We start from the raw sequence: 24968 nt of genomic DNA on the forward strand, positions 1-24968 counted from the left end.
TCGTTAAAGGTATACTGTCACGGATTTAAGGACCTTATTTCTCTAAAAATGGATAATAAATAAAAAATGCATTAATTGTTGGAAAACAAATCTAGCTATCGCATTACTTTAACTGAACCATGATGGAATGAAATCCATGTCAACCCTCTCGGCAATTTTAGTTTTTGAATTATGGACCATTGCCATAATTGAATTATTTTTACAAAATACCATTAATAAATGGAGTATGGTAGTTATGAAGATGGTTGAATGAATTACATTTAGGGACAAATCAAATAATTTTTGTTCAGGTAATACTTTGTTAGACCATTAAATAGGTCAGTGGTCTGTGACAATATGCCTTTAATGTCCAGCAAGTGCACCACGACTGGTATATCAAAAGCCGTGGTATGTGCTACCCTGTCTGTAGGGTTATTGCATATAAAATTACTACTAATGAAAAAAATGTAGCGGGTTTCCTCTCTATATGTAAAATTACTAAATATTTGACATCCAACAGCCGATGATTAATAAATCAATGTGCACTAGCAGTGTCGTTAAACAAAACAAACCTTTTTAACCATCCTCAATTATTAAACCGGTAACAAAACGTTCTATATTAAACACTTCGTCTCTGGGTCATCGACAAAGTAGGTTAAATAGACCTCATATTTCGGTAGGCCACATTCATTAATACAAACTACAAAGTAATTGTTGAGGGAAAGGATACTTTACTGTCATCAATATTAAACACAATTCGTAGATCGAGTTGAGAATGTTCGCACGAACACTCTAAATTAATAAAATGGCGTGTTCCAATAAATTTCCCAGTAAACCATTTGTCTGCTTCTTCCTATTGGTATTAGTATTGACAGAATGGTATTGTAAGCCTATACCTAACCTGTTTTCCTTGACAGGTTAATTTGTGAAGGGGGTAAGAAAGGTAGTTAACCCCTCTCCCGAAATTACTAAAGTAGTGCACATTAGTTTAGAACTGCATTTTTTTTATATATAACTGCAGATGGCCCTATATTACAGTGCCACTATTCATGAATTGCTTTGCCATTAATGTTAGATCGGTCACGCCCTATGAGATATGTGCCCCACGACTGGTATATCAAAGGCAGTTGCATGGCATGGCCTATCTATGGGAAAGTGTATATATCTTTTGCTGCTAATGGAAAAATATAGTGGGTTTCCTCTAAGACTATGTGTCACAAATTACTAAATGTTTGACATCCAATAGCCAATGATTAATAAACCTATGTGATCTAGTGGTGTCGTTAAATAAAACAAATTTGAACTTTATGAGGTACATGTATGTCACAATCATTTAAGAATGTACGTAATCATTTTGAAATATAATTTGAACACACCAGCCACCAGCCTTAAGGGTACTAGCCAACTAGGTTCGCACCCCGGTGGCGGGCAACAACCATAGCAGGCTTTAACGGCTCACTGGGGAGCTGCAAGACCCCTACACCAACATATCTCTCACTAACAACTAGTCCACTGTCCTGGACAGACAGCCCAGATAGCTGAGGTGTGTACCCAAGACACTGCTTGAACAGTAATTGGGTATAACACGAACAAATAAGTTAAAATTAATTAATGAATGAACATATAAAGGAATGGCAAGTAAAGCGGTATGTAAACAATTCTAATACAACTGGCATACAAGTCTTTTTCCATTGGTAAATTTTAGTGATAAATCGGAGGATATATGTACGCTGTCATGGGCAACCAGAATTTACCACGATTCTGAGAACGCGTCCGATGTGCTGTCACTTAGCCTCACGTGTGGTGTTTTCGATAGTATATTAATAATGAAAATATTAGTAGTTGTATATTAAACGTGTTTCTGATCGTCTTAGTGTTTGTACTAGGTCAAACTTCATTTGATAAATACCACATTGTTTGGGCTACAATCAAATATCACGATGATAAAAAAAAAAACATTGAACATACATACACTGATATTCTAAACAAGAAGATATATACTGACACACAATGAAAACGCTTAAATAACTTTTCATTGCAAATAACCACAAACTATTAATGAATTGATGAATAATGTAATATGACATTAATGACTGGTATTCATGAGATACATTCTCATGGAAACATGGCCAGTTATCATCAGTAATCGAGTTGCATTCGTAATCGAAAAGTTCAACCCCCCCCCCCCCCCCCCCCCCCCCCCCCCCCCTATCAAGGTCAGTATCTGGTGTGTCCACCATGGGCCCGTGAGCATGCGTGAAGACAACGAGGAAATGGATTGGTACAAACATCTCAAATAAGCCACAGGAATGTTCCTCCACCCCTCCTGCAACGCCTGTGCAAGCTCAGCGACGTTACGCGGTGGTGGCTGGCGGTGACGTACACGACGTCCTAATTCATCCCACATGTGTTCAATTGGGTTCAAATCCGGTGAAACGGCGGGCCAGTTCATAACCGTGATACCGGCTTCTTGCAGAAATGCCTGGGTAATTCTTGCAGTATGTGGACGGGCATTGTCTTGTTGAAACAGAAGGGGACCTCCTAGTCTTCGGTGACCGTGCAAAAGTGGCTGGAGAACTGGTCTTAGAATAACGTCAACATAACGCTGGGCTGTAAGGGCATCGTGGACAATGGTGAGATCACTCCTGAAATCACAGTTGATTGTCCCCCATACCATCAGACAACCGCCGCCAAATCGATCACGTTCCCTCACAAATCCTGTCAGCGTACCGTTCCATGGAGTCTCCTGTACACACGTGCTCTTCCATCGGCAAAGGAGACAGAGAAATGGGACTTATCTGAGAAAACAATACTCCGGTAAAAGGCTGGTGGATGATTACCATTCTGGAGAGCAAACTAGTCTCACAGTACGATGTCGCGGTGTAATGATGTTACCGTTGTATGGGCGTCTGCATCTGAGTCCAGCCGCTCTGAGTCGACGGATGACCGTCATCGGATGGATAGGCCTTCCATGACGTCCTATCGTGTTGCTTGCTGTCATCGTCGTAGTTCTGAACCGGTCACGGAGGTGGTGGCGTCGAATCTGCTGATCTTGGCGTGGGGTCGTAACGGGACGTTGACCAGGTCGAGGTCGATCACGGACACTCTCGGTCTGTTGATGACGTTCAAAAAGTCGTCCAATAGTTGATGGATGGACTCTGAAGGTCCTAGCAACTTGGCTTTGCGAAGTCCCCCCTTGAACCATGCCCAACGCTCGCTCCCTTTGTTCTTCTCAGAGTCGTGGCATTCTTAAAGGGACATTCCTGAGTTTGAAGCATTTGTTAAGAAGTTATCGACTAACAGACTTTTTAACGATTGTAATTACATATCAAATATATTTTTCTGCATAAAATATTAGTGTCTGTATATTAAACGTGTTTCTGATCGTTCTAATATTTGTACGAGGTTAAATTTAATTTTATTTCCTAAAATATATTTTTTTATACGTACGAAATTATTTGAAGACAAAATCCAGTTTGGGCTTCTTACAAATATTAAGACGGCCAGACACACGATGAATATACAGACATTGATATTCTAAACAAGACAATATATTTAATATGTAAGCGTAATCGTAGAAATATTTTATTAGTCGGAAATATCTTACAATGCAGCAAAGTCAGGAATGTCTCTTTAATGTGACGAGGAATATGACACCGTTACGTGACTTTTATGTGTCTACATACTGGCATTTCACGTGCATTGCGTGCAGCATGATTGAGCATGTAGTGAACGCATTTCACACCATTTTGTGTGTTTCTGCTATTGTATGTGTAACGAGAACAAAACCAGGATTAAAACCACAGACAAAAGTACCAATCAATGGCTTCCTCTCATAAATTGTTATTTTAAGTCCAATAAATATATTTTTCATTAATCACGACAAAATATTGAAAAATATCTGTTTTGCGTTTTCATTGTGTGTCGTATATTTAATATGTAATAGTAGTCGTTCTAAAATGTTATTAGTCGAATACATCATACAATGCAGCAAACACAGGATAATCTCGTTGACAGCAGTTTTTTTGCAGTCAATATTAGCAGACAATTTCATTTGGCTATAATTTATTTATACTTGTCAGACGCTAACCTTACAAAAAGAATTAATGAGACCATATTATCTACAACTTTTTGCAATAAAAATGAAAAAATTAGCTGTAAACTGCTGTCACAAATTCATTCAGTTTGGAAACATTCAGGTTTTTGGTTGTCTTTAAGCTGAAATATCGGTCAAAGGAATTTAAAGATGAAGCTATTTTTAGGTGAGACAAAGCCCCGCCTCGGCGCTGACAAGCCCTGTACTTACCAGACTGTATAGTTTTGTTAACACAGGCTTATCGAACGTACCGGCAGCGAGACGGTATAATCACGAAATAACAACGTTATCAACATAGGCTTAATAGAAAGGTTATGACACACAAATGATTTAGTATTGGTATTCCTAATCAAACAGCCATATACAGCTTTATTGTGTATTTTCCAGATTAAAAGTATTATGGTGAATTTTAACATTAAACAAAAATAAAACAAATACGCACACCAATAGAAATAAATTAGTTAAAATAATTTTTTAAAACCCCACAAAAATAATTTTTAAAAACAATAAATATCAAAACACAAGCCCCAAGCAAATAAAATAAACAAAAACCAGAAGCTATTTGATAAAATCTGCGGTATGAATGTAATTACGAGACCCTCGCCCACTGAATTTTACAATTAGATGTATCAGTGCTGTAATTTATTGTGCAAATATCCTTGAGAATTTATATGAATGGAGACGCATTCTTACTGACAAGGTCGACATAATTTATTTTGCTTTAAAACAGCCAATTCCTCCCACCAGACTTCTAACCGTTAATGATTAGTCAATCTGGGACCTTTTATGGAATACATTTGTCACAAGCAGCCCATTCTTGGTGTTAATTTAAATTGATTTATGGAGATATTTCCGTACAGTTAGACGAAAAGGTAATAGCACGTATCTCCTATGGTGTGAAGATCACAACGAATTCGGTGTACACGAGTATATGGAATTTCATTAGACATGATTAATAAATAGTTATTGAAGCTATGTTCGTCAGATTGCCACAATCCAGACAAGGCCGTCTTGGACAGATGTTGCAAATGGTCTTGGATAAATCACAATGTGGAATGATTGCAATTTATGGCTATAACTTCAGCGATAAATTGGCGTTAATAGGACCCTGGAGGTTTACGTATTTCGATACATTAGTGCAAAGCGACGGACGGGAAAGATTTAGGTGAGACGATAAACAATTTTGTTAATAGCTTAATGAAGTATGATAGGCATTCTTATTGAACAAGATATAACAAGAACAATAATAATAACAACTAATATTTCACTTCGTTTTCCATAAGTTGAAAAATCTAACATTGGTGAGCAACGTTTTGTCTACACATTTCTGTCTGTTAGAAGTCAGTTTGAGAGCAATAAGTTGCTGTCAGCAGTGTTTCGATTCGTCGAAGCAAAATGAAAGATGTTCTGGTCACTGAAAAACTAAAACTTTGGTCATATCTTTATTGTGAAGGGAAGTCGAGTTAGATCCGATTTATTAAGACACACTATATATCAGAATTACAAAATGGCTGACATCCAACAGCCGATGATTAATAAATCAGTATTCTCTAGTGCTGTCGTTAAACAAACCAAACTTTAAACAAACATGTTTTCAAAGTATACAATTTTTAAATAATAATAAACAATTAAATAAATGAATAAACAATCAAATACATTAAATAAATATTGTGAAATATTATATTCCTAAACTGTTGATGAGACTGCTTACAGGTAAAAAAAAAAAATACAAAAAACAAAAACAAAACAACAGACTACCACCTACAAAAAGTGCAAAAACAGTTATTGTAATTATTTTATGTCTAGAGACCCATTTAGAGAATCATCAGTAGTCGTTGAATAATTTGCTTAGAATTAAAAATAATCATAAACAAATTATAAGTCTTGTTCATTACAAATTGTTCTGTTTAATTTTAAATTGTTTTACCTTTACAGTTTGCTGCCTTCTTTTCGTTCACGTGGACGTTCGGAGAGTTCCTATGCAAGGGAGTGCACTACCTACAGAACGTGTCGGCCATCTGCTCCGTGTTTACCCTCACTGCCATGAGCTTGGAACGGTGGGTTCAACAAGGATAAACAAGCAGACGTCTGCATCCAGCCTCGAAATTTAAGGGGAGCTATCACTCACTACCTATCACTCCTCTCAAACTGGCACAAGGAGAGTAACTGTGTTAGCTTCCTTAGCATGTGATTTTACAATCTAATTAAAATTAGCTCCACTATTGCATGTGGATCTAACAGCAGCCCGTTGGAGCTCATGTCCAGATGACCTTTCATTCGACCAATCAAAACCTTACTTCAAAATCATGCCAGTGATTTAAAAAGAATTTGAAAACATTCGGGATTATGCTGAGGGTATACAAAATGATTCGGGTGAATTACGAAGTATGCCGGTGTAAAAGGAACGCAGGTCCGTAGGAACAGTAGTCCTATCGGACCTCCATAGCTTAGGAACCATAGTCCTACCCGGACTTTCATACCTGGTTTATTTTTACGTTGTTTTTATCCTAGGACTTGTATTCCTACTTGACTTAAATTCCTTCTACAGCAGTGACAGAAATACTAGTCCGGCAAATTAGATGTCCGTTTGTTAAACTCTGCAATTTGCACGAGCTGTCAGAAAGACACGAGAAAAAAAGTGAGGTTTTGGCAGCCTTCCCTCGTAGTGTGATGAATATATGTGCGAGTCTCTTAAGATTACTCTGGGTTTATATCTGTGAAAAAATATTTTTAAGTTTGAGTACCAACTTAATATTGTTTTTACGTCATAGACTTGTGGATCAGACACATGAGTGAATTTTTGTAATCGTCTTACATTTTTGTTAGCATATTGAAGTAGGACGAATATCTTGCTATTTTCAAAAGTATATAATGCAACTACAGATATAAAGTAGGCTATATGTTCATGTGTTCAAAACGAAGAAATGTATGAAAAAAACAAAAACAAAACAATATGTAGCCCAAAATTGTTTTAAAAACATATACATTATGTAAATGAAAACGAGTAACTAAAAAACCCACTTAACATTTGGAGAACAACAAAAGACAATTTCTATATACACTAACATAATTTTTAATAATATGTTTTATAAGTTTATATTTTGACAGTAAGTCACAATCCGATTAATTGCGATTTTCTTAATTTTTGTCCGATCGGACTTCCATTCCTCGGAATCCTAGTCTGTGGGACTTGCATTCCGAGGAATGTAAGTCCGTGTGACTTTTATTCCTGGTACTCCCAGTCCACAGGACTTTCAATCCTAGTATTCCTAGTCCTCTGGAATTTATTTCCGATGTTTTGCTTATGATTACGAAAGTCCCTGAAATAAAACTTTGAACACTGAACTTAGTTCTAGTAATTAGTACTAATAACTAGTACTATAATGATCATTTACTACAATATAAAAATAGCAGGAATAATAAGCATGAACAACTGCCTTTTATTGAAGAAAAATAAAAAATAGCATCACAACACTTGAAATTAATTATCACTGACTGCCTAATGGCAGTTTTGACCATCATAAGCATAAGAGACGAGTTGGGGAAAGGGTCTCTGTATTATTATATCTGGCCGTTAAGGAACATCATAAGCGTTTGAGACTGGGTCGGGGGAGGGGGCACTCCCCCAAGTGCTGGGGGGGGGGGGGGGGAGCAATGGACACGATCGGGCAAAAATGAAATCTTCACAATTTTTTGTTCATCATTCTACTCACAATATTAGTTGTAATCCATGTAAAAATGCAGACTGATTTGTTTGGAATCCTATATAGCGTCTTGGTAGTAATGCGAATATAAATATACGTTGTGTTCCAGATTCGGACATTTTCTTTTCATTCGGGCAATAAAAATCAGCCTGCCCCCCCACCCCTTCTCCCAAAAAGGGAACCCGAATGTCTATTGTAACCAAAACTGTCAAGTGTAAAAGTGTCATGATTAGTTAGTCTGTTTAAAAAGTATATTTGTAAATTGTGTGTGCATATTATTGACAGTATGATCATTGTTCAGGGGTTTACTGCTTTGTTTTAGTCGGTGTAGTAGCCCATTGAGCTGCTAAAACCCACTCTTAGTCATTGATATTTCTATTAATTGCTAAACCGTAATAAAAACCATTTAACATATTTTTTTATCGATGGTTTGCTTGGTTGGGACTAAGATATCAGAGTCCAGAGTCTGATATATGTCATACGTTAGACCAAATTAATTTTAATTGTCCAGGAATGCAAGTCCGGTCCGGACTTGGTATCCTGGCAGTCAGACCAGTATTCCTAAGGAACGTAAGTACTAGGACATGCATTCCTAGGTATATTAGACCTAGGAGATTAAGTCCGGGCGGACAACTGTTCCTAAGGACTTGCATTCCGTTTACACCGGAAAAATTTCAATATAAAATTTTATATAAAATTCGTTTCAAGATGAAACAAAACCCGTAATGGTATAGCCATAAAATCTGTTTATACTAGTATACAATCCAGAGTTTATTACTCACCCCCCCCCCCCGCCCCCCCCCGTTTTTTTAATGTTGAAATAGACCAACAAGTTCGCCTATTACATAAATAGTCTCGCCCGATATTTTTAGAATTTGTATGCTCCCGAATAACGCTATAAACGGCGAAGTGTAATTGGTCGATATTTGAATTGTTATTTATAGATGAAATGTCACCTGGACATGGGAGTCCACGCAATGCTGTTAGATCTACCAGGTAGAGCTAATTTTAAAAAAGATTGGTGAGTTTAAATAGTATCAGGGCGGGACGTAGCCCACTGGTAAAGCGTTCGCTTGAGGATCGATTCCCGTCGGTGGGCCCACTGAGCTATTTCTTGTTCAAGGCTGTGCACCACGACTGGTATATCAAATGCCATGGTATGTGATATCCTGTCTGTGGGATGGTGCATATAAAAGATTCCTTGCTACTAATAAAAAAATAGAGGGTTTCCTCTCTAAAACTATACGCAGGGATTCTAGATTATGGTAGTCCCACTCTCATGACTAGTGATATTCAAAGTTGGGCTAGTAAATAACTACTATTGCAATGCCCGACGACTAGTAACAATAAACGTCATATGCTGTATTTAAGTCTATTTTATAATATGAATATCCTACCTTAACCCCCAACCCAATTTTAGTGTTTTTAAGCTTTATTCCCTCTGTAAGTGACATAACCGATTATTAATGTTAGTAAAATATTTGTATTTATTTAAATTAAAGTAAGGCAAGTAAATTTTGAATCATAGCTAGTGGATTTTTAAATTACTGATCCCATGGCTAGTGGATTTTTAAATTACTGATCCCATGGCTAGTGGATTTTCTAAAAATTCTAGAAGCCCTGCTATATGTCACAATTACCAAATGTTTGACATCCAACAGCCGATGATTAATAAATCAATGTGCTCTAGTGGTGTTGTTAAACGAAACAAACAAACAAACATTATGGTAATATCTTAAATGGTTCCCCATAAGCGATGTTAGGAAAGCAATTAATCACTCCCCTCATTTATTTTTCACGCTATAGGGGAATATAACACCAACTAGTCATAGAATAATATGTAAAATCACAGAGAAATATACTCAGTAAAATTAAATAAGTGGTCAGTAAACCTTTTTTGACTTGTTTATTTTAAAAAGTCTTGATCACCGATGATTTCTAAAGTTCGTTTTAGTAAATTCTGACTCATGATATATACACAAACTGTGGTTTTTCATGCATGTATGGAAACTACCAAAACAGTCATTGGGCTAGGATTCGTTAAGCATTGTTTCATAACGATACTTGTCATTTTGTTCGCTCTAAATTACTGTTTAAATAATTAAGTGCAAGAACACGCCACAACGTCGACACCTCACAGCAGAAAAAGCTGTATTATTGTTACCCTTATTTAAAGACAAGTGCCGAAAATATCTACTGGTCGTGTGCTTATAAAAAATTTAGAGTCTAAACTCGAAACTCTAATAGATTCTGAGACAGCAATGTCATGACAACGCCGTACAAATTGTATATGTGTGACGTCATAAAGCACGGGTCTTTAATAATGCTTCATACTGGTCTACATCTCCACAAGGAATAAAATAAAATGTTAGCAGAGATGTACTTTAAAAAACAAACATTTCAGCCTAGCATTATTAAATCAGTTTTAGTCTCATAATAATAATAATAATAATAATAATAATAATTATCATTATTATTATTATTATTATTATTATTATTATTATTATTATTATTATTATTATTAATAATAATAATTATTATTATTATTATTATTATTATTTTAAAGTTCGTTTTTAGCTGAATATAAATAGTTTTGGTGACTTTAAATTGAATAATCTTAAAATACCAATATTCGTTTGCATGGTGACTTTTTTTTCTTTTTTTTTATCAATATTGATAATGTTAGGCTGCAGAAAAATAGAAAAATGTTATTATATTAGGCTGCAAACGTACATTATATGCAAATGGCATATGCTGTTTGCAACTTATCAGTAATATAGTTTGTTTGCAGCCTACCGGTAATATAAAGTATGTTTGCAGCCTAATATAATAAAAAAATGTATACAGCCAAACATAATCAAAATGTGGTCTTTGTGGTCTAACACAAAATTGAATGGAATTTACAGTTTAATAATTAGCTGCTTAATATAAATATATATACAGGTATATAAATTCTGGTGGTTTTAGACTAAGGTATTTTTTAAACTGGTTTTGCAGCCTAATTTATGCATCTATATAGTTTATATAAACCTCGGTGGTTTCTGACTAATATAATTTTAACACTTGGTTTGCAGTCTAATACAATAACGCTTGGTGTTTGCAGGTATTACGCCATACTCCACCCGATGAGAGCGAAGTACGTGTGTACAGTGGGCAACGCTCGACGCACGATTCTCGTCGTCTGGATCCTGTCGGTATTCCTGGCCGTCCCCATCGTCTTTCAGAGGGTACGTCATTCCACATTGTGTAAGATTATTCGACTGCCCTCTAGGTCAAGGTCAAAGGGTTTTACGTGCACGTTCAGAGCAAGCTGTTGTAGCGCACGCCTGTCGTGGGCACAGGTGCCGGCCTTGGCCGGCCTCTCTGTCCAAGACAGACTGCCCTCTAACCCTATCCTGTTTATATACGAGGATATTTTGATAAAAATACAGTTTCTGTACTCTTAACTCCACAATTTAATTTTTAGAGTTCACTTATATGACATTAGACGTTCGTGTTAGTGGCTATATATTATAGTTCTGACTTTCCTATCAGGATTTGACAGACTATTGCAAGGTGGAGAGAGAGAGAGAGAGAGAGAGAGAGAGAGAGAGAGAGAGAGAGAGAGAGAGAGAGAGAGAGAGAGAGAGAGAGAGTCCAATTCACTAATTCTAAAAGGTTCTAAATAGTTTGTTCGGACTGTCTACTGGGTTAATTCTTCACGTGTTTGTGTTGTGTTGCAGATCCATAAGCTGGTGGGGTTTGTGAGGACTGGCTACTGGGTTAATTCTTCACATGTGTTTGTGTTGTGTTGCAGATCCATAAGCTGGTGGGGTTTGTGAGGACTGGCTACTGGTGCGTCAAGAACTGGGACATGACCACCTACAGCCAGCTCTACGAGCTGTACATGCTGTCCATCATGCTTCTCTTCCCGGTCGTCATCATGTCGTTCGCCTACGCCAGCATCTGCTTCGAGCTGTGGATCATGACAAACCGGAGATCGGCCATGCGCAGTGGAATGTAGGTTTGGATTTTGCAGAAATCTTCTTAGGGGATGATGGGTGTGGTGGACATGACGCGAATATGACATGCATAGCTGGTGATTGTACTGAAAATATGAAGGATAAAACCGTTACAATAATCACAACTCGTATCTCTGCAGAAGAAGAGTTAAAGGGGTGTTTTAACAAGATTACGACTTCTATCATACAGCATTAATATGTGCTTTTTCTTTTGATAGACTGTCACTGCCTAGAAAGCTAGTTTTCGTTGATAGTTCTGTTTATGACAGGAAACAGGCGTGCATCTAAGAATGTTTCAAGGTGTTTTATCCTTTAAAAATTGGGGCTGCAAAAACCTTCCAGCGATCATGGCATTAAGGGCTCGTTTTCCAGTATTCCACCACCACCTCCATATTTTAATATTTAACATGGCAGTTTTAAGATATTCAGCACCTTATACGAATACATGTTTATATTATATCTTTTCTGAGAAGACGGTGTGGATTTTATTTAGACAAGATATTGAATTTAATGTATATTTTGTTGTCCAATAATTGTAATTATTATTATTATAAAAACCTAACATCATAACTGAACATTTAAACTGCTTCTGTACGGCGAATTACTTTACCAATTATTTTTACATTTTCGAACGACGTTTAAATGATTTACTCAAAATTAACAATTTGGCGTATCTTTTTGCTAACAATCTTTATCATATGTTTATAATTGCTTAAATATCCGTTATACATAATGTTAAAGCAGTTTTATTACCGTAGTTCAAACGCGATACCAAGATAATACGTAGAAAGATGTATTTCCACGACAGTATCAATATCCGGTGTTCGCCCCACACAGTAGTATGTCTTGCCTGCAGTCATGCTGTAAATGTGAACTCCGTTTGCTGTATCTTTCAGGACCATGTCTTCTCCCGCAGAAAGAACACCTGACAATAGTCCTTACAGAGTGACGTCAGAAAGGACACCCGTTGTCAAACGAAAGACACTCAAGTTTTCGTCTGACGACGATAGCACCAGAAAACAGGTATTATGATATACTAAACACCAAGCATTTTTGCCGTTGAAAACCGGATATGAGAAACAACAATAATACATTTAACGTACTTTGTATATCATTTAGATCAGGCCCGTAGCCAGGATTTTTGAAAAGGGGGCAGGGTATCGTTTAGGATTATGGTGGTGCATGGGGTGGGGGGGGGGGGGGGGGTGTGTGTTTAGGATTATGGTGAGGCACGAAGTGGGGTGTGTGTGTGTTTAGAATTATGGTGAGGCACGAAGTGGGGTGTGTGTTTAGGATTATGGTGAGGCACGAAGTGGGGGGGTGTTTAGGATTATGGTGAGGCACGAAGTGGGAGGTGTTTAGGATTATGGTGAGGCACGAAGTGGGGGGTGTGTGTTTAGGATTATAGTGAGGCACGAAGTGGGGGGGTGTTTAGGATTATGGTGAGGCACGAAGTGGGGGGGTGTTTAGGATTATGGTGAGGCACGAAGTGGGGGGGGGGGTTAGGATTATGGTGAGGCACGAAGTGTGTGTGTGGGGTGGGTGTGTGTTTAGGATTATAGTGAGGCACGAAGTGTCTGTGTGTGTGTGTGTGTGTGTGTTTAGGCTTATGGTGAGGCACGAAGTGGGGGGGGGGTGTTTAGGATTACGGTGAGGCACGAAGTGGGTGTGTGTGTTTAAGCTTATGGTGAGGCACGAAGTGGGGTGTGTGTTTAGGCTTATGGTGAGGCACGAGAATTTTCTAATCAGCAAAAACAAAAGACATAATTGAAACAAAACACACCAAAAACAACAATGCTGGTAATCACAAGCATACGAGACAGGGCGGGGCAGAACCTCAAATTCTGGCAATAATGTGCTAACATGAGCTACCTTTTTACCATATATTTCCATCATTATACCCACAACAGTACTTGTAATCAATTGAAAAATGCATAGTTATTAGTTTGCAACCCTAAAAGGCTGTTTGGCAGTAATGCTAATATGAATCAATGTTGTTATGCAAATTCGGGCATTTTCGTTTTATTCGGGCAAGCCAGCCTGCGCCCCCCCCCCCCCCCCCCCCACACACACACACATACGCCTATGATGACAATAATTGTTTAATGAGGCCCATTCTTTAAAAAAAAACAAAAAAAACATTCGACTTATGCAGGCGTGGTGTATACTGCATATACACTTGTTTTATATATACTGAACAAAAAAAGAAACTTCCGATTTGTTCATATAGTATTTGTTGTGTTAAAAATTCATTGTGTAATGAAATTATATAGGTAGTATTAGCCTTGAGCTGTATTATCAGGATTCATGAATTTTATCGATGATTTTTGCACTGTTAATCGTCGACAACGTGAAATGTCCCGTGTAGTATTCGGTCAATTTGTTTTACTTGTCTTACTGACATTGTTGTCAAGTGAACAAAAACGCTTCAAAATTTGTAAAAAAACATTAACGTTTTTTACATTGTAGCATTTTTAGTATGCCCAAGAATACCCAGTAATTTACGCGAACGGGCGATTGGCATGCTTGATGCTGGCATATCGACAGAAGACGTTGCAAGGCATGTTGGGAGTTCTAGTCCAGCGATACGAAATCTTCGCGTACGATTTCGAACGACAGGAAGCACCAACGACTTGCCACGTCGTCGACGTCCGCGTGTTACAACGCGTGGTCAAGACCGCTATATCATGAACACGCATTTGCGCAATCGATTCCAAACTGCCACTGCTACTGCTGCTAACACACCTGGGCTTCATAATAACCGAATCAGTGGGCAAACTGTTCGTAATCGTCTGCGGGAGAACGGTTTACATGCACGACGTCCTTACGTCGGATGCGTTTTAACGCAACGTCATCGTCTAAATCGTCTTAATTGGGCACGTGTACACACTCGTTGGATACGGCGACGCTGGAATACCGTTCTTTTTTCGGATGAATCCAGATTTTCTTTACAACGTGGTGATGGCAGGGTACGCGTCTACCGTAGGAGAAATGAACGCTATGCTGACTGTTGTGTTTTTGAACGAGATCGTTTCGGGGGTGGGGGTTGTGCCATGGTCTGGGCAGCCATTGCCCATGGTTATCGTTCACCACTAGTCGTCATTGATGGCAGTTTAAATGCTCAACGTTACCGCGATGACATTCTCGCTCATCACGTCATTCCTCTGTTCCATAACAACGCCAACATCTCGATTTTTCAGCATGATAATGCCACCACTCATACAGCTAGAGACACTGTAAATTTTCTTAGGACAAATAACATTGATTTCATTGATGACTTGCCCGCTAAAAGTCCTGATCTCAACCCCATCGAGCATGTCTGGGATAGTCTGGACAGACGATTGAGGCGTCGTCCCAACCCACCCGCTAACGTCAACGAACTTCGTCAAGCGCTCATTCAGGAATGGAACAATATTCCACAGGCAGAAATCAACACTTTAGTCAATTCTATGCGCCTGCGATGCACTGCAGTGGTCAATTCAACAGGTGGTCATACCCGTTATTAAGTGGGTGTTTTTGTTTTTAACCCCTACCACACTTGGTCAAAATTTCTCCCAGTTTCTGTTAACCTATGGCCATGATTTTTGCACCAAACGATGCATCATGGAACACTCTTTAAACGCATATATAACAATTATTCCCCCGGTTTGTTTTCATCAAGTTATGTTCAAGCAAAGTTAGCGGAAGTTTCTTATTTTGTTCAGTATACATATCTCTGCAGTACAGTGTGGAATCCCTTGGTCTTTGTTCCAATAATATTAAGAGAATATTTAAAACAATGCACATATATATATATAGATATAGATATACAGATATAGATATAGATATAGATATAGACATAGACATATATATATATATATATATATACTGACACAATGAAAACGCAAAAACAACTTTTTATTGCAAATAACGACAAACTATTAATGAATAATTGATGGATAATGTAATATGACATTAATGACTGGTATTCATGATACATTCACATGGAAACATGGCCAGTTATCATCAGTAATCGAGTTGCATTCGTAATCGAAAAGTTCACCCCCCCCCCCCACCCCTCCCTCCCCCAATATCAAGGTCAGTATCTGGTGTGTCCACCATTGGCCCGTGAGCATGCGTGAAGAGGACGGGGAAAATTGGCATAAACATCTCAACTAAGCCACAGGAATGTTCCTCCACTCCTCCTGAAACGCCTGTGCAAACTCAGCGACGTTACGCGGTGGTGGCTGGCGGTGAAGTACACGACATCCTAACTCATCCCACATGTGTTTAATTGGGTTCAAATCCGGTGAAACGGCGGGCCAGTTCATAACGGTGATACCGGTGAAACGGCGGGCCAGTTCATAACGGTGATACCGGCTTGTTGCAGGAATGCCTGGGTAATTCTTGCAGTATGTGGACGGGCATTGTCCTGTTGAAACAGAAGGGGACCTCCTGGTCTTCGGTGACGGCGCAAAAGTGGCTGGAGAACTGGTCTTAGAATAACGTCAACATAACGCTCGGCTGTAAGGGCATCGTGGACAATGGTGAGATCACTCCTGAAATCACAGTTGATTACCCCCCCCCCCCCCCCCCCCCCCCCCCACCATCAGACAACCGCCGCCAAAGCAATCACCTTCCCTCGTCTGAGAAAACAATGCTCCGGTAAAAGGCTGGTGGATGATTACCATTCTGGAGAGCAAACTGTAGTCTCGCAGCACGATGTCGCGGTGTCATGATGTTACCGTTGTACGGGCGTCTGCATCGGAGTCCACCCGTTCTGAGTCGACGGATGACCGTCATCGGATGGATATCCCTTCCATGATGTCCTATCGTGTTGCTTGCTGTCATCGTCGCAGTTCTGAACCGGTCACGGAGATGGTGTCGTCGAATCTGCCGATCTTGGCCTGGGTTCGTAACGGGACGTTGACCAGGTCGATCACGGACACTCCCGGTCTGATGATGACGTTCAACAAATCGTCCAATAGTTGATGGATGGACTCTGATGGACCTGGCAACTTGGCTTTGCGAAGTCCCCCCTTGAACCATGCCCAACGCTCGCTCCCTTTGTTCTTCTCGGAGTCGTGGCATTCTTAATGTGACGAGGAATATGACACCGTTACGTGACTTTTATGTGTCCACATACTGGCATTTCACGTGCATTGCATGCAGCATGATTGAGCATGTAGTGAACGCATTTCACACCATTTTGTGTTTTTCTGCTATTGTATGTGTAACGAGAACAAAACTAGGATTAAAACCCTGACAAAAGTACCAATTAATGGCTTCCTCTCATAAATATATATGTATGATACAGGTCCGTAGAAACAACATCTCAAGTGGGATGGCACAATTTCTAATGGGGTGGTACAAGTCAGATATTTAGCTGTATTGATATATAAAGTAGGACACGAAAAACCGTATAATTTGTGTCCTAAAGTGGGAGGCACAACCCCCTACTCACCTACCCGGTTCCTATGGGCCTGCCATATACATATATCTTCAGTAATATGTGGACTCTTTTGGTGTTGTGTTCATGTAATATTAAGCGAATAATTAAAACTTAGACCTCACAATACAATGCAATCTTTGTATGCATACACTGGTTATGGGGAAATCAATAACATTTTGATGGGGCGGGACGTAGCCCAGTGGTAAGGCGCTCGCTCGATGCGCGGTTGCTGTGGGATCGATCCCCGTCGGTGGGCCCATTGGGCTATTTCTCGTTACAGCCAGTGCATCACGACTGGTATATCAAAGGCCATGGTATGTACTACCCTGTCTGTTGGATGGTGCATATAAAAGATCCCTTGGTGCTAATCGAAAAGAGTAGCCCATGAACTGGCGACAGCGGGTTTCCTCTCTCAATATCTGTGTGGTCCTTAACCATATATCTGATGTCATATAACCGTAAATATAATGTGTTGGGTGCGTCGTTAAATAAAACATTTCTTTCTTTCTTTCTATAACATTTTGTTTCTGTGTATTTTACAGGTTATCAAAATGCTGGTGGCCGTCATAACGATATTCATCATCTGTTGGGCTCCCATCACGTTGAACAACGTGCTTACCGCATTTGGCGTCATCGACTCGCTCAACTACGGCTTCCTCAAGCCCATGAGACAAGCCTTCTATTTGCTGGCTTATGTCAACAGCTGTGTTAATCCCATCATATACGGCTTCATGTCGAGAAACTTTCGCCAGACGTTTGCCTATGCCCTGTGCACGTGTATAAAGGGCCGAGAGTACAGTCGGAGGAAGTACCTGATGCGGCACAACTCCATGCAGACCCGCACGTCGAACGTGAGCACGTATCGGTACGAGGACACGGACGTCCTTAAGCCCCAGAGAGGCAGCTACTCAATGCCCAGTGTTCCCAGTTGTTCGCAGGAGTCGCCCAAACAAGCTGATGGTGTGGAGCTCGTCCACGTGGACTCCCTGTATGGAACGACCGGTGCTAATTACGTGTGATTCTTTAAAAACAGCAGCAAGCGAACCAGACTATTAAGGCTCAGCGTGTGCGTAACTTTGGGCTAAAAATTGATTTCGAAATACACTGGATACATGTGTCTGAAAACACATTATGGCAAGCCGAACTGAAATACTCGTATATGGATTATATGCTCACAGACGCATGGGACGCATCCAGTCTATATGAGTCTTTTGAGTTTAAGATTTAAAAAATTGTTTCGCAAAAATATAAATGCAGGGAGTGATCTTAAAGGGACATTCCTGAGAGTGCTGCATTGTAAGATATTTCCGACTAATAAAATACTTCTACGATTAAACTTACATATTAAATATATTTTCTTGTTTAGAATATCAGTGTCTGTATATTTAATGTGTTTCTGGTCGTCTTATTATTTGTAAGAAGCCCAAACTGGATTTTGTCCTGAAATAATTTCCCAGTACAAATATTATGCCAATAAGAAACACATTTAATGTACAGCCAGTAATATTTTATGCATAAAAATATATTTGATATGTAATTACAATCGTTAAAAAAGTCTCTGTTAGTCATTAACATCTTAAATATTACAGCAAACTCAGGAATGTCCCTTTAATACAGGCATTTCTTGTTGAACAATCCATAATATCATATAATGTGTTATAAAGTTATTATTGTTTTATCTAAAAAAAAAACACACCCCAAAACAACAAAACAAAACAGTTCGACAATTAAAACAAAACTCCAACAGGAACACTCGACCTCATAATCTAGTGCGCTACAAACTGCATGCATGCTGAGTATAAGGCTCAAATTTGCGATTGGGCAAGACACTGTATAGTTTTAATCTGAACAATTAGATTCAGATCGAGTTTTGGTTCTAATTCCATACAACATATACGGATTTTGAGTACAGACAATTTCGTTTATGGATAAGGATAACCAACAAAGTCAAAGTCAAACGTGTGCAGCTACAGAACAAACTCAAGAGTATGATTCCAGAGGACTGATGCTCAAAATTATCATATATATGATTGAAGCGTCATATATATCGCACACTGAGTTCAGACTCAAAGTTTGAGTCCCACACCCTGTCTCTACAACGTTTTACAAGTAGGGACCAAGAAAGTCTTCACAATGCAAACAAGTATAACCTTATAAATGGGCATACAGTATTGATTAGTACATGTGCATGTAATTATGTATAAATTATACTCTATTTACAATGTACATGTATATATGTTTATTGTTTATATAATTGTGGTTACATGTGAATATATTACAGTAAACAAGTACCAAGTGTCGTTCTTCTGTCTTTATACAGTAGGTGTGACTTCCAATAGCTGATGATTAATAATAAATGTGCTCTAGTTGTGTCATTCGTTAAACAAAACAAACAGCAGGCGTTCATCGCGCGGATATTTAAATTTGCAATACCTCAATTTTCTAAATCTTCAGTCTTTCCTACCGACCAATATTTGTTTTTAACTAATACAAAATGCAAGTTTCGCTCTTATATCAGCCAGGGGCGAAATCAGGATGTTCTATGGAGCGGGTGCAACGTTAAAAAGAGCACCTACAGTATTCAAAAGTATATTAACACGTATTATCATGCAACCATGCTTCCTGTTGACCTGATAAGCCCTACCTGATAATTCGAAGTGTTATGTCACTAGGAAATGAGTTGTGCGCATGAGGGATGTTTGCTAACTTTTCAGGTAGGTCGTTTCCTCATTTTTCAAACATCCCTTTACAGCAATAATTGTTGAACTACATAAATAAATATAACATTTACACTTCCTGTTACGTAAAATTACCTCTTATTTTTCAATTCTCCATTATTCGCTCCCATTCGGAACTAGCCAGTGGTTTGAATTATACATTATGAAACAAAAGCGCAAGTAGCTTCCTACAAATAATGTTTACATCGGAACAGCGTCTGACGTCACAGTCACAAACAGCCAGTGATGTAGATCTTCTTCAGATCACACATAAACTTGAGTTTATTTTCACAGAAAAAGGTACAAAAATTGTTGTTGTGACACAACAGACTTTGAAACATAATCTAAGTATTATATTTATAATTTGGAAACGCGTAACATTTAGGCTTTCGGGCACGTGCTATTGTTAGACTTCCGGTAGTAGTTTCTACACAATAAAACTAATACCTTCTATACCGCTTTTGACTGAAACATATTACAAAAATATAACTTAAAAGTGATAAAAAAAATATCAGGTTACTACGTTTTGATATCGTGGTTATTTGGCTCGGTTTGATAACGGTATAATAGGCTCGTTGAAGCTCGCCTGTTTCACCGTTATCTACAACTCCCCAAATAACCACGATATCAAAACGTAGTAAGTTAATATTCTATATTTGTCAATAATGGTAATCTTCCACAGAAATATCAAACCGATCAAGATATTGCTTGTTCCCATTGAAAACAGTAAACGCGTTGTATTCATCTGCTAAACAATGTGACTTTCGGGACACCTCGAATATCCGGTGGGTACGCACCCCACAGCACCTCCCCTCGTATTCGCTCCTGTTAATATGCAGGTCTCGAGTTTCGTCAACATGTTTAACACTAAAAGAGATCTTCCTCTCAGTAAGTTATAGTTTATTTTGATTAACGACATCACTAGCGCGCATTGATAACTGGAATGAATGAATGAATGTTTAACAACCCTTCAGCACGAAAAAGACATCGGCTATTGGGTGACAAACTATGGTAATTGCAGACATTAAAGGGACATTCCTGAGTTTGCTGGAACTTTAAAGATGTTATCGACTAACAGACTTTTTAACGATTGTAATTACATATCAAATATATTTTTCTGCATAACCTATTAGTGGCTGTATATTAAACGTGTTTCTGGTCGTTCTAATATTTGTACTAGGTTATATTTCATTTCATTTCCTAAAATGTTATATTTTCGTACATACGAAATTATTTGAAGACAAAATCCAGTTTGGGCTTCTTACAAATATTAAGACGACCAGAAACACATTGAATATACAGACACTGATATTCTAAACAAGAAAATATATTTAATATATAAGTTTAATCGTAGAAATATTTTATTAGTCGGAAACATTTTACAATGCAGCAAACTCAGGAATGTCCCTTTAAGTGATGAACAACACCAATATAAAAATACAAGAGGTAAATGTTTGGTTTCTTTAACGATATCACTAGAGCACATTGATTTGTTTATCATTGGTCATGGGATATGAATGAATTAATGTTTAACGACACCTCAGTATATTGCGAGTCAAAGGTAAGTACGGTGTATGAATTGATGACAACCATCACTACAGACGTATACTATTGTCCGAACCAAATTGTTAACAACTACGAACAATTACTCTCCTACCTTTAATTGCCGTTAGATTTCCTCCAAAGTTTGTCCAGACACAAATCTTGAAAAAAAACATTACAATGACACAGATTCCACATACCAGATGATAACCATGTTACCTATATCGACTTCGCTGAGAGCGCATTGGGAAAAAAGCATGTAATTTTGTATCAGCTGCCATTTTGACTTTTTAAGGAATATTCTTCAAGAGGGGTGAAAGGATAGGACTTAATCTAACAACGTCATAACATGTTATGATATAAAAGCAAACGTGATGACGTCATATTGTTATTATTTTTATTATTATTATTATTTTAATGATACCACTAGAGATCATCGATTTCATATTAACTGTGTCACATATTTTCGAGGCTTTCACCCCTCTTGAAGAGTATTCCATAAACAAGCAACATGTCAGACGGCAGAAAACAGCATGTCTTTTTCCCTATGCAATCCCAGCAAAGACAATATCGGCGACATCGTTGCAGTCTCGTGTGTGGAATCTGTATATTTGTAGTGGGTTTTTTGCGATTTGTGTCTGGACAAACTTTGGAGGAAATCTAACGGCAATTAAAGGTAGGAGAGTAATTTTTTGTAGTTGTTAACAATTTGGTTCGGACAATAATTGAAAAGTTAAATTATAATACAATGTAAAAATAACACATAAGTTGTTTTTGTGTATGGATGATTAATCGAACCTATAGTCACATGTAGCCACAACACAACCAACCTCTTATTGGTTGACTTGCTCCAAGGACGGTCCAAGAATTGATCACAAGGGGAGGCGCAACAGGCACTGCAATTATTATTTTACAGATGTCTGAAAATTGCGAGAACGAAGGTTTCGTTCGCGTGTGGCGTATGCAAATATAATATTGAGTAATCTATTTTTCGATTGCGCATTAAATGTAGGAAATCATTTACATCGACGTAACCTGTTAAGCAAAAATAAATTCATGTAACCCATAAATTCTCATATATCTCTTTTGTACCTGGTGGGTCTGCCATATTAATTAGAAATTTTGAGTCTTACAAAGGAACCCCAATACAGTTTTTCCATATCCGCAGTCGAAGGTCATCGATGGATTCGTTACACCACCCCCCCCCCCCCCCCCCCCCACGTCTCAACTATTGCCCAGACTGGTTCATCAAATGCCGTATTATGTAGTCTTCTTTATGAGAAATTGCATATAAAAGATCTATTGCTGCTTTATATACAGGACAAAGCCTATGTGGCGGCGTAGGTTTCCTCCCCCCCCCCCCCCAACCTCTAGCTCTGCCTTGACCAAATGTACAAATAAACATGCGTATGTGTGTGTGTGTGTGTGTAGAGAGAGAGAGAGAGAGAGAGAGAGAGAGAGAGAGAGAGAGAGAGAGAGAGAGAGAGAGAGAGAGAGAGAGAGAGAGTGTGTGAATGAATGAATGAATGAATGTTTAACGACACCCCAGCACGAAAAATACATCGGCCATTGGGTGTCAAACTATAGTAAACGCAAAAACAATGTTATGATCAACATCAATATAAAAATTCAAGATTTAAATAAAAACAGTGTAAAGAACTGTGCAAAAATACAAATATCACAGATAGATACTGACTTTTACTCAAAATTGAGAGAGAGAGAGAGAGAGAGAGAGAGAGAGAGAGAGAGAGAGAGAGAGAGAGAGAGAGAGAGAGAGAGTGTGTGTGAGGGGGAAGGGGAGGAGACGGATTTTAATGGTGCAAGGGAAATAACTCATATTATAATACGTATTATATCATAATGTCTGTATCCGTGTCTGTATATTTAATGTAGATTTTAAATGCCATCCTCTGTAAGGAAGATCAATTATAAGACCAGACTTTGTTTACATCAATGCCGCCTGGGTAATGGTAAGAGACTTGAAGCGAATGATCCATTGGCAGATCGAGAGGAGGATAACACAGGGGTCCTGTGACACCCCACCTCCACCTCCACCCTCGCCAATTACTTGCCATTTTTAATGACTTTCTTTAAATCCACCACCCACAATATACGACACTAAACTGCCCTGAAAACGCGTCTGTGGGTCTACCTAGAGGTCATAGGGTTTTACATGCACCTTCAGAACAAGCGATTTTACGGCACGCCCGGCTGCGCTAGATTCCCCTGCCTTATTTATAGGGATGTACACTGATGCTTATTGTCATTAAACCTATGCATGGATGGATGAATGACACCCCAGCACGAAAAAACATTGGTTATTGAGTGTCAAACTATGGTAAAGGCAAAACGTTTGACCATAGTTTGACACCCAATAGACGATGTATTTTTCGTGCTGGAGGGTCGTTAAACATTCACTCATTCATTCATTCATTGGTTTAATGACAATAAGCATCTAGAGAGCAGGCGTCTAAAACCAATATCCAGGTTCAGATCTCATTACCACAGGCCGGGTAACCTCGCACCGTGGATTTGGCTGATTGAGTAAAGCTGGTAGTATTATCTACTGGAGATCGTCTCTCAGCTGGTTACAATTGGATATGGAATCCTTGATTGAGGAAATCAGTAAGGTACCGGTTCATGCGCAATATCGATTATGTGTTATCGTATTGTCATCACAGGTCCACAGCAGCTAAAACAAAGTACCTAATATCTGACCGAAGTTTGAACTTATTCTGTAGTAAGATTCACGGACAATCAAGTGCTAATGACTTTTCCCTCAAACTGCAGAACTTTCTCCTGATTGCCATACATTTTCTGGAATGATTGAAGAACGTTGATGCGACTGAACCTGGATATTGGTTTTAGACGCCGGCCCTCTGGACGCTTATTGTCAAACCAATCAATGGACGTCCTTATAAACAAAATCGGCGGTATATACTCAATCGGTAGAACCCTTGCGTGTACTGTAACCTCAGCGTGGTGCAGGGGTGAAACATTCCTCTTAAAAATGGCTAATTAAGTGCAACTCTTTTAGGGCACCTTGTTTGCCGTGAGATGTAACCCGTGAAGATTGATGATGGGATTCTGGTGGTTGACTTGGGACATGCATGCGAGTATGACTTCTGACAATACAGTATCACAATTTGTTGTTAAATACATTTTCTCTTAGGCTTTCGATGATTACACTCCACCAAAATGCGGCGCACACTGGCAGAGTTCACACCGACGAGGAGTGTCCCACCTTAAAATAAATGAATACTAGTATATGAAATATGTATGGCCTATGCAAACACGACATAAGACCACTTCACGTCCATTCTCCACTAAATCAGCCATTACTGAGTTTTAGTGTCGAAGGCATGCTATGATGAAGAAATGTACACGAAAAGTTAAAGGGACATTCCTGAGTTTGCTGTAATTTTTAAGATGTTATCGACTAACGGAGACTTTTTAACAATTGTAAAATAAAATATTAGTGGCTGTATATTAAACGTG

General features: G+C 38.6%; 1 protein-coding gene across 1 annotated transcript in view; it reads left to right on the forward strand.

Moving 5' to 3' along the window:
- LOC121374820 (QRFP-like peptide receptor) overlaps nucleotides 1–18517 on the forward strand; it is a 40503-nt gene extending 21986 nt beyond the window's left edge. Inside the window, exons 2-6 of the mRNA XM_041501932.1 lie at nucleotides 6011–6132; nucleotides 10883–11006; nucleotides 11576–11778; nucleotides 12677–12803; nucleotides 17754–18517. Of these exons, the coding sequence (XP_041357866.1) occupies nucleotides 6011–6132; nucleotides 10883–11006; nucleotides 11576–11778; nucleotides 12677–12803; nucleotides 17754–18230 (1053 nt within the window). The 3' untranslated portion in view covers nucleotides 18231–18517. The remainder of the gene's footprint in view (nucleotides 1–6010; nucleotides 6133–10882; nucleotides 11007–11575; nucleotides 11779–12676; nucleotides 12804–17753) is intronic.
- The last annotated feature ends 6451 nt before the right edge of the window (nucleotides 18518–24968 follow it).

Source organism: Gigantopelta aegis, chromosome 6 (genome assembly GCF_016097555.1).
Source record: "Gigantopelta aegis isolate Gae_Host chromosome 6, Gae_host_genome, whole genome shotgun sequence".
Taxonomy (NCBI): Eukaryota; Metazoa; Mollusca; class Gastropoda; order Neomphalida; family Peltospiridae; genus Gigantopelta; species Gigantopelta aegis.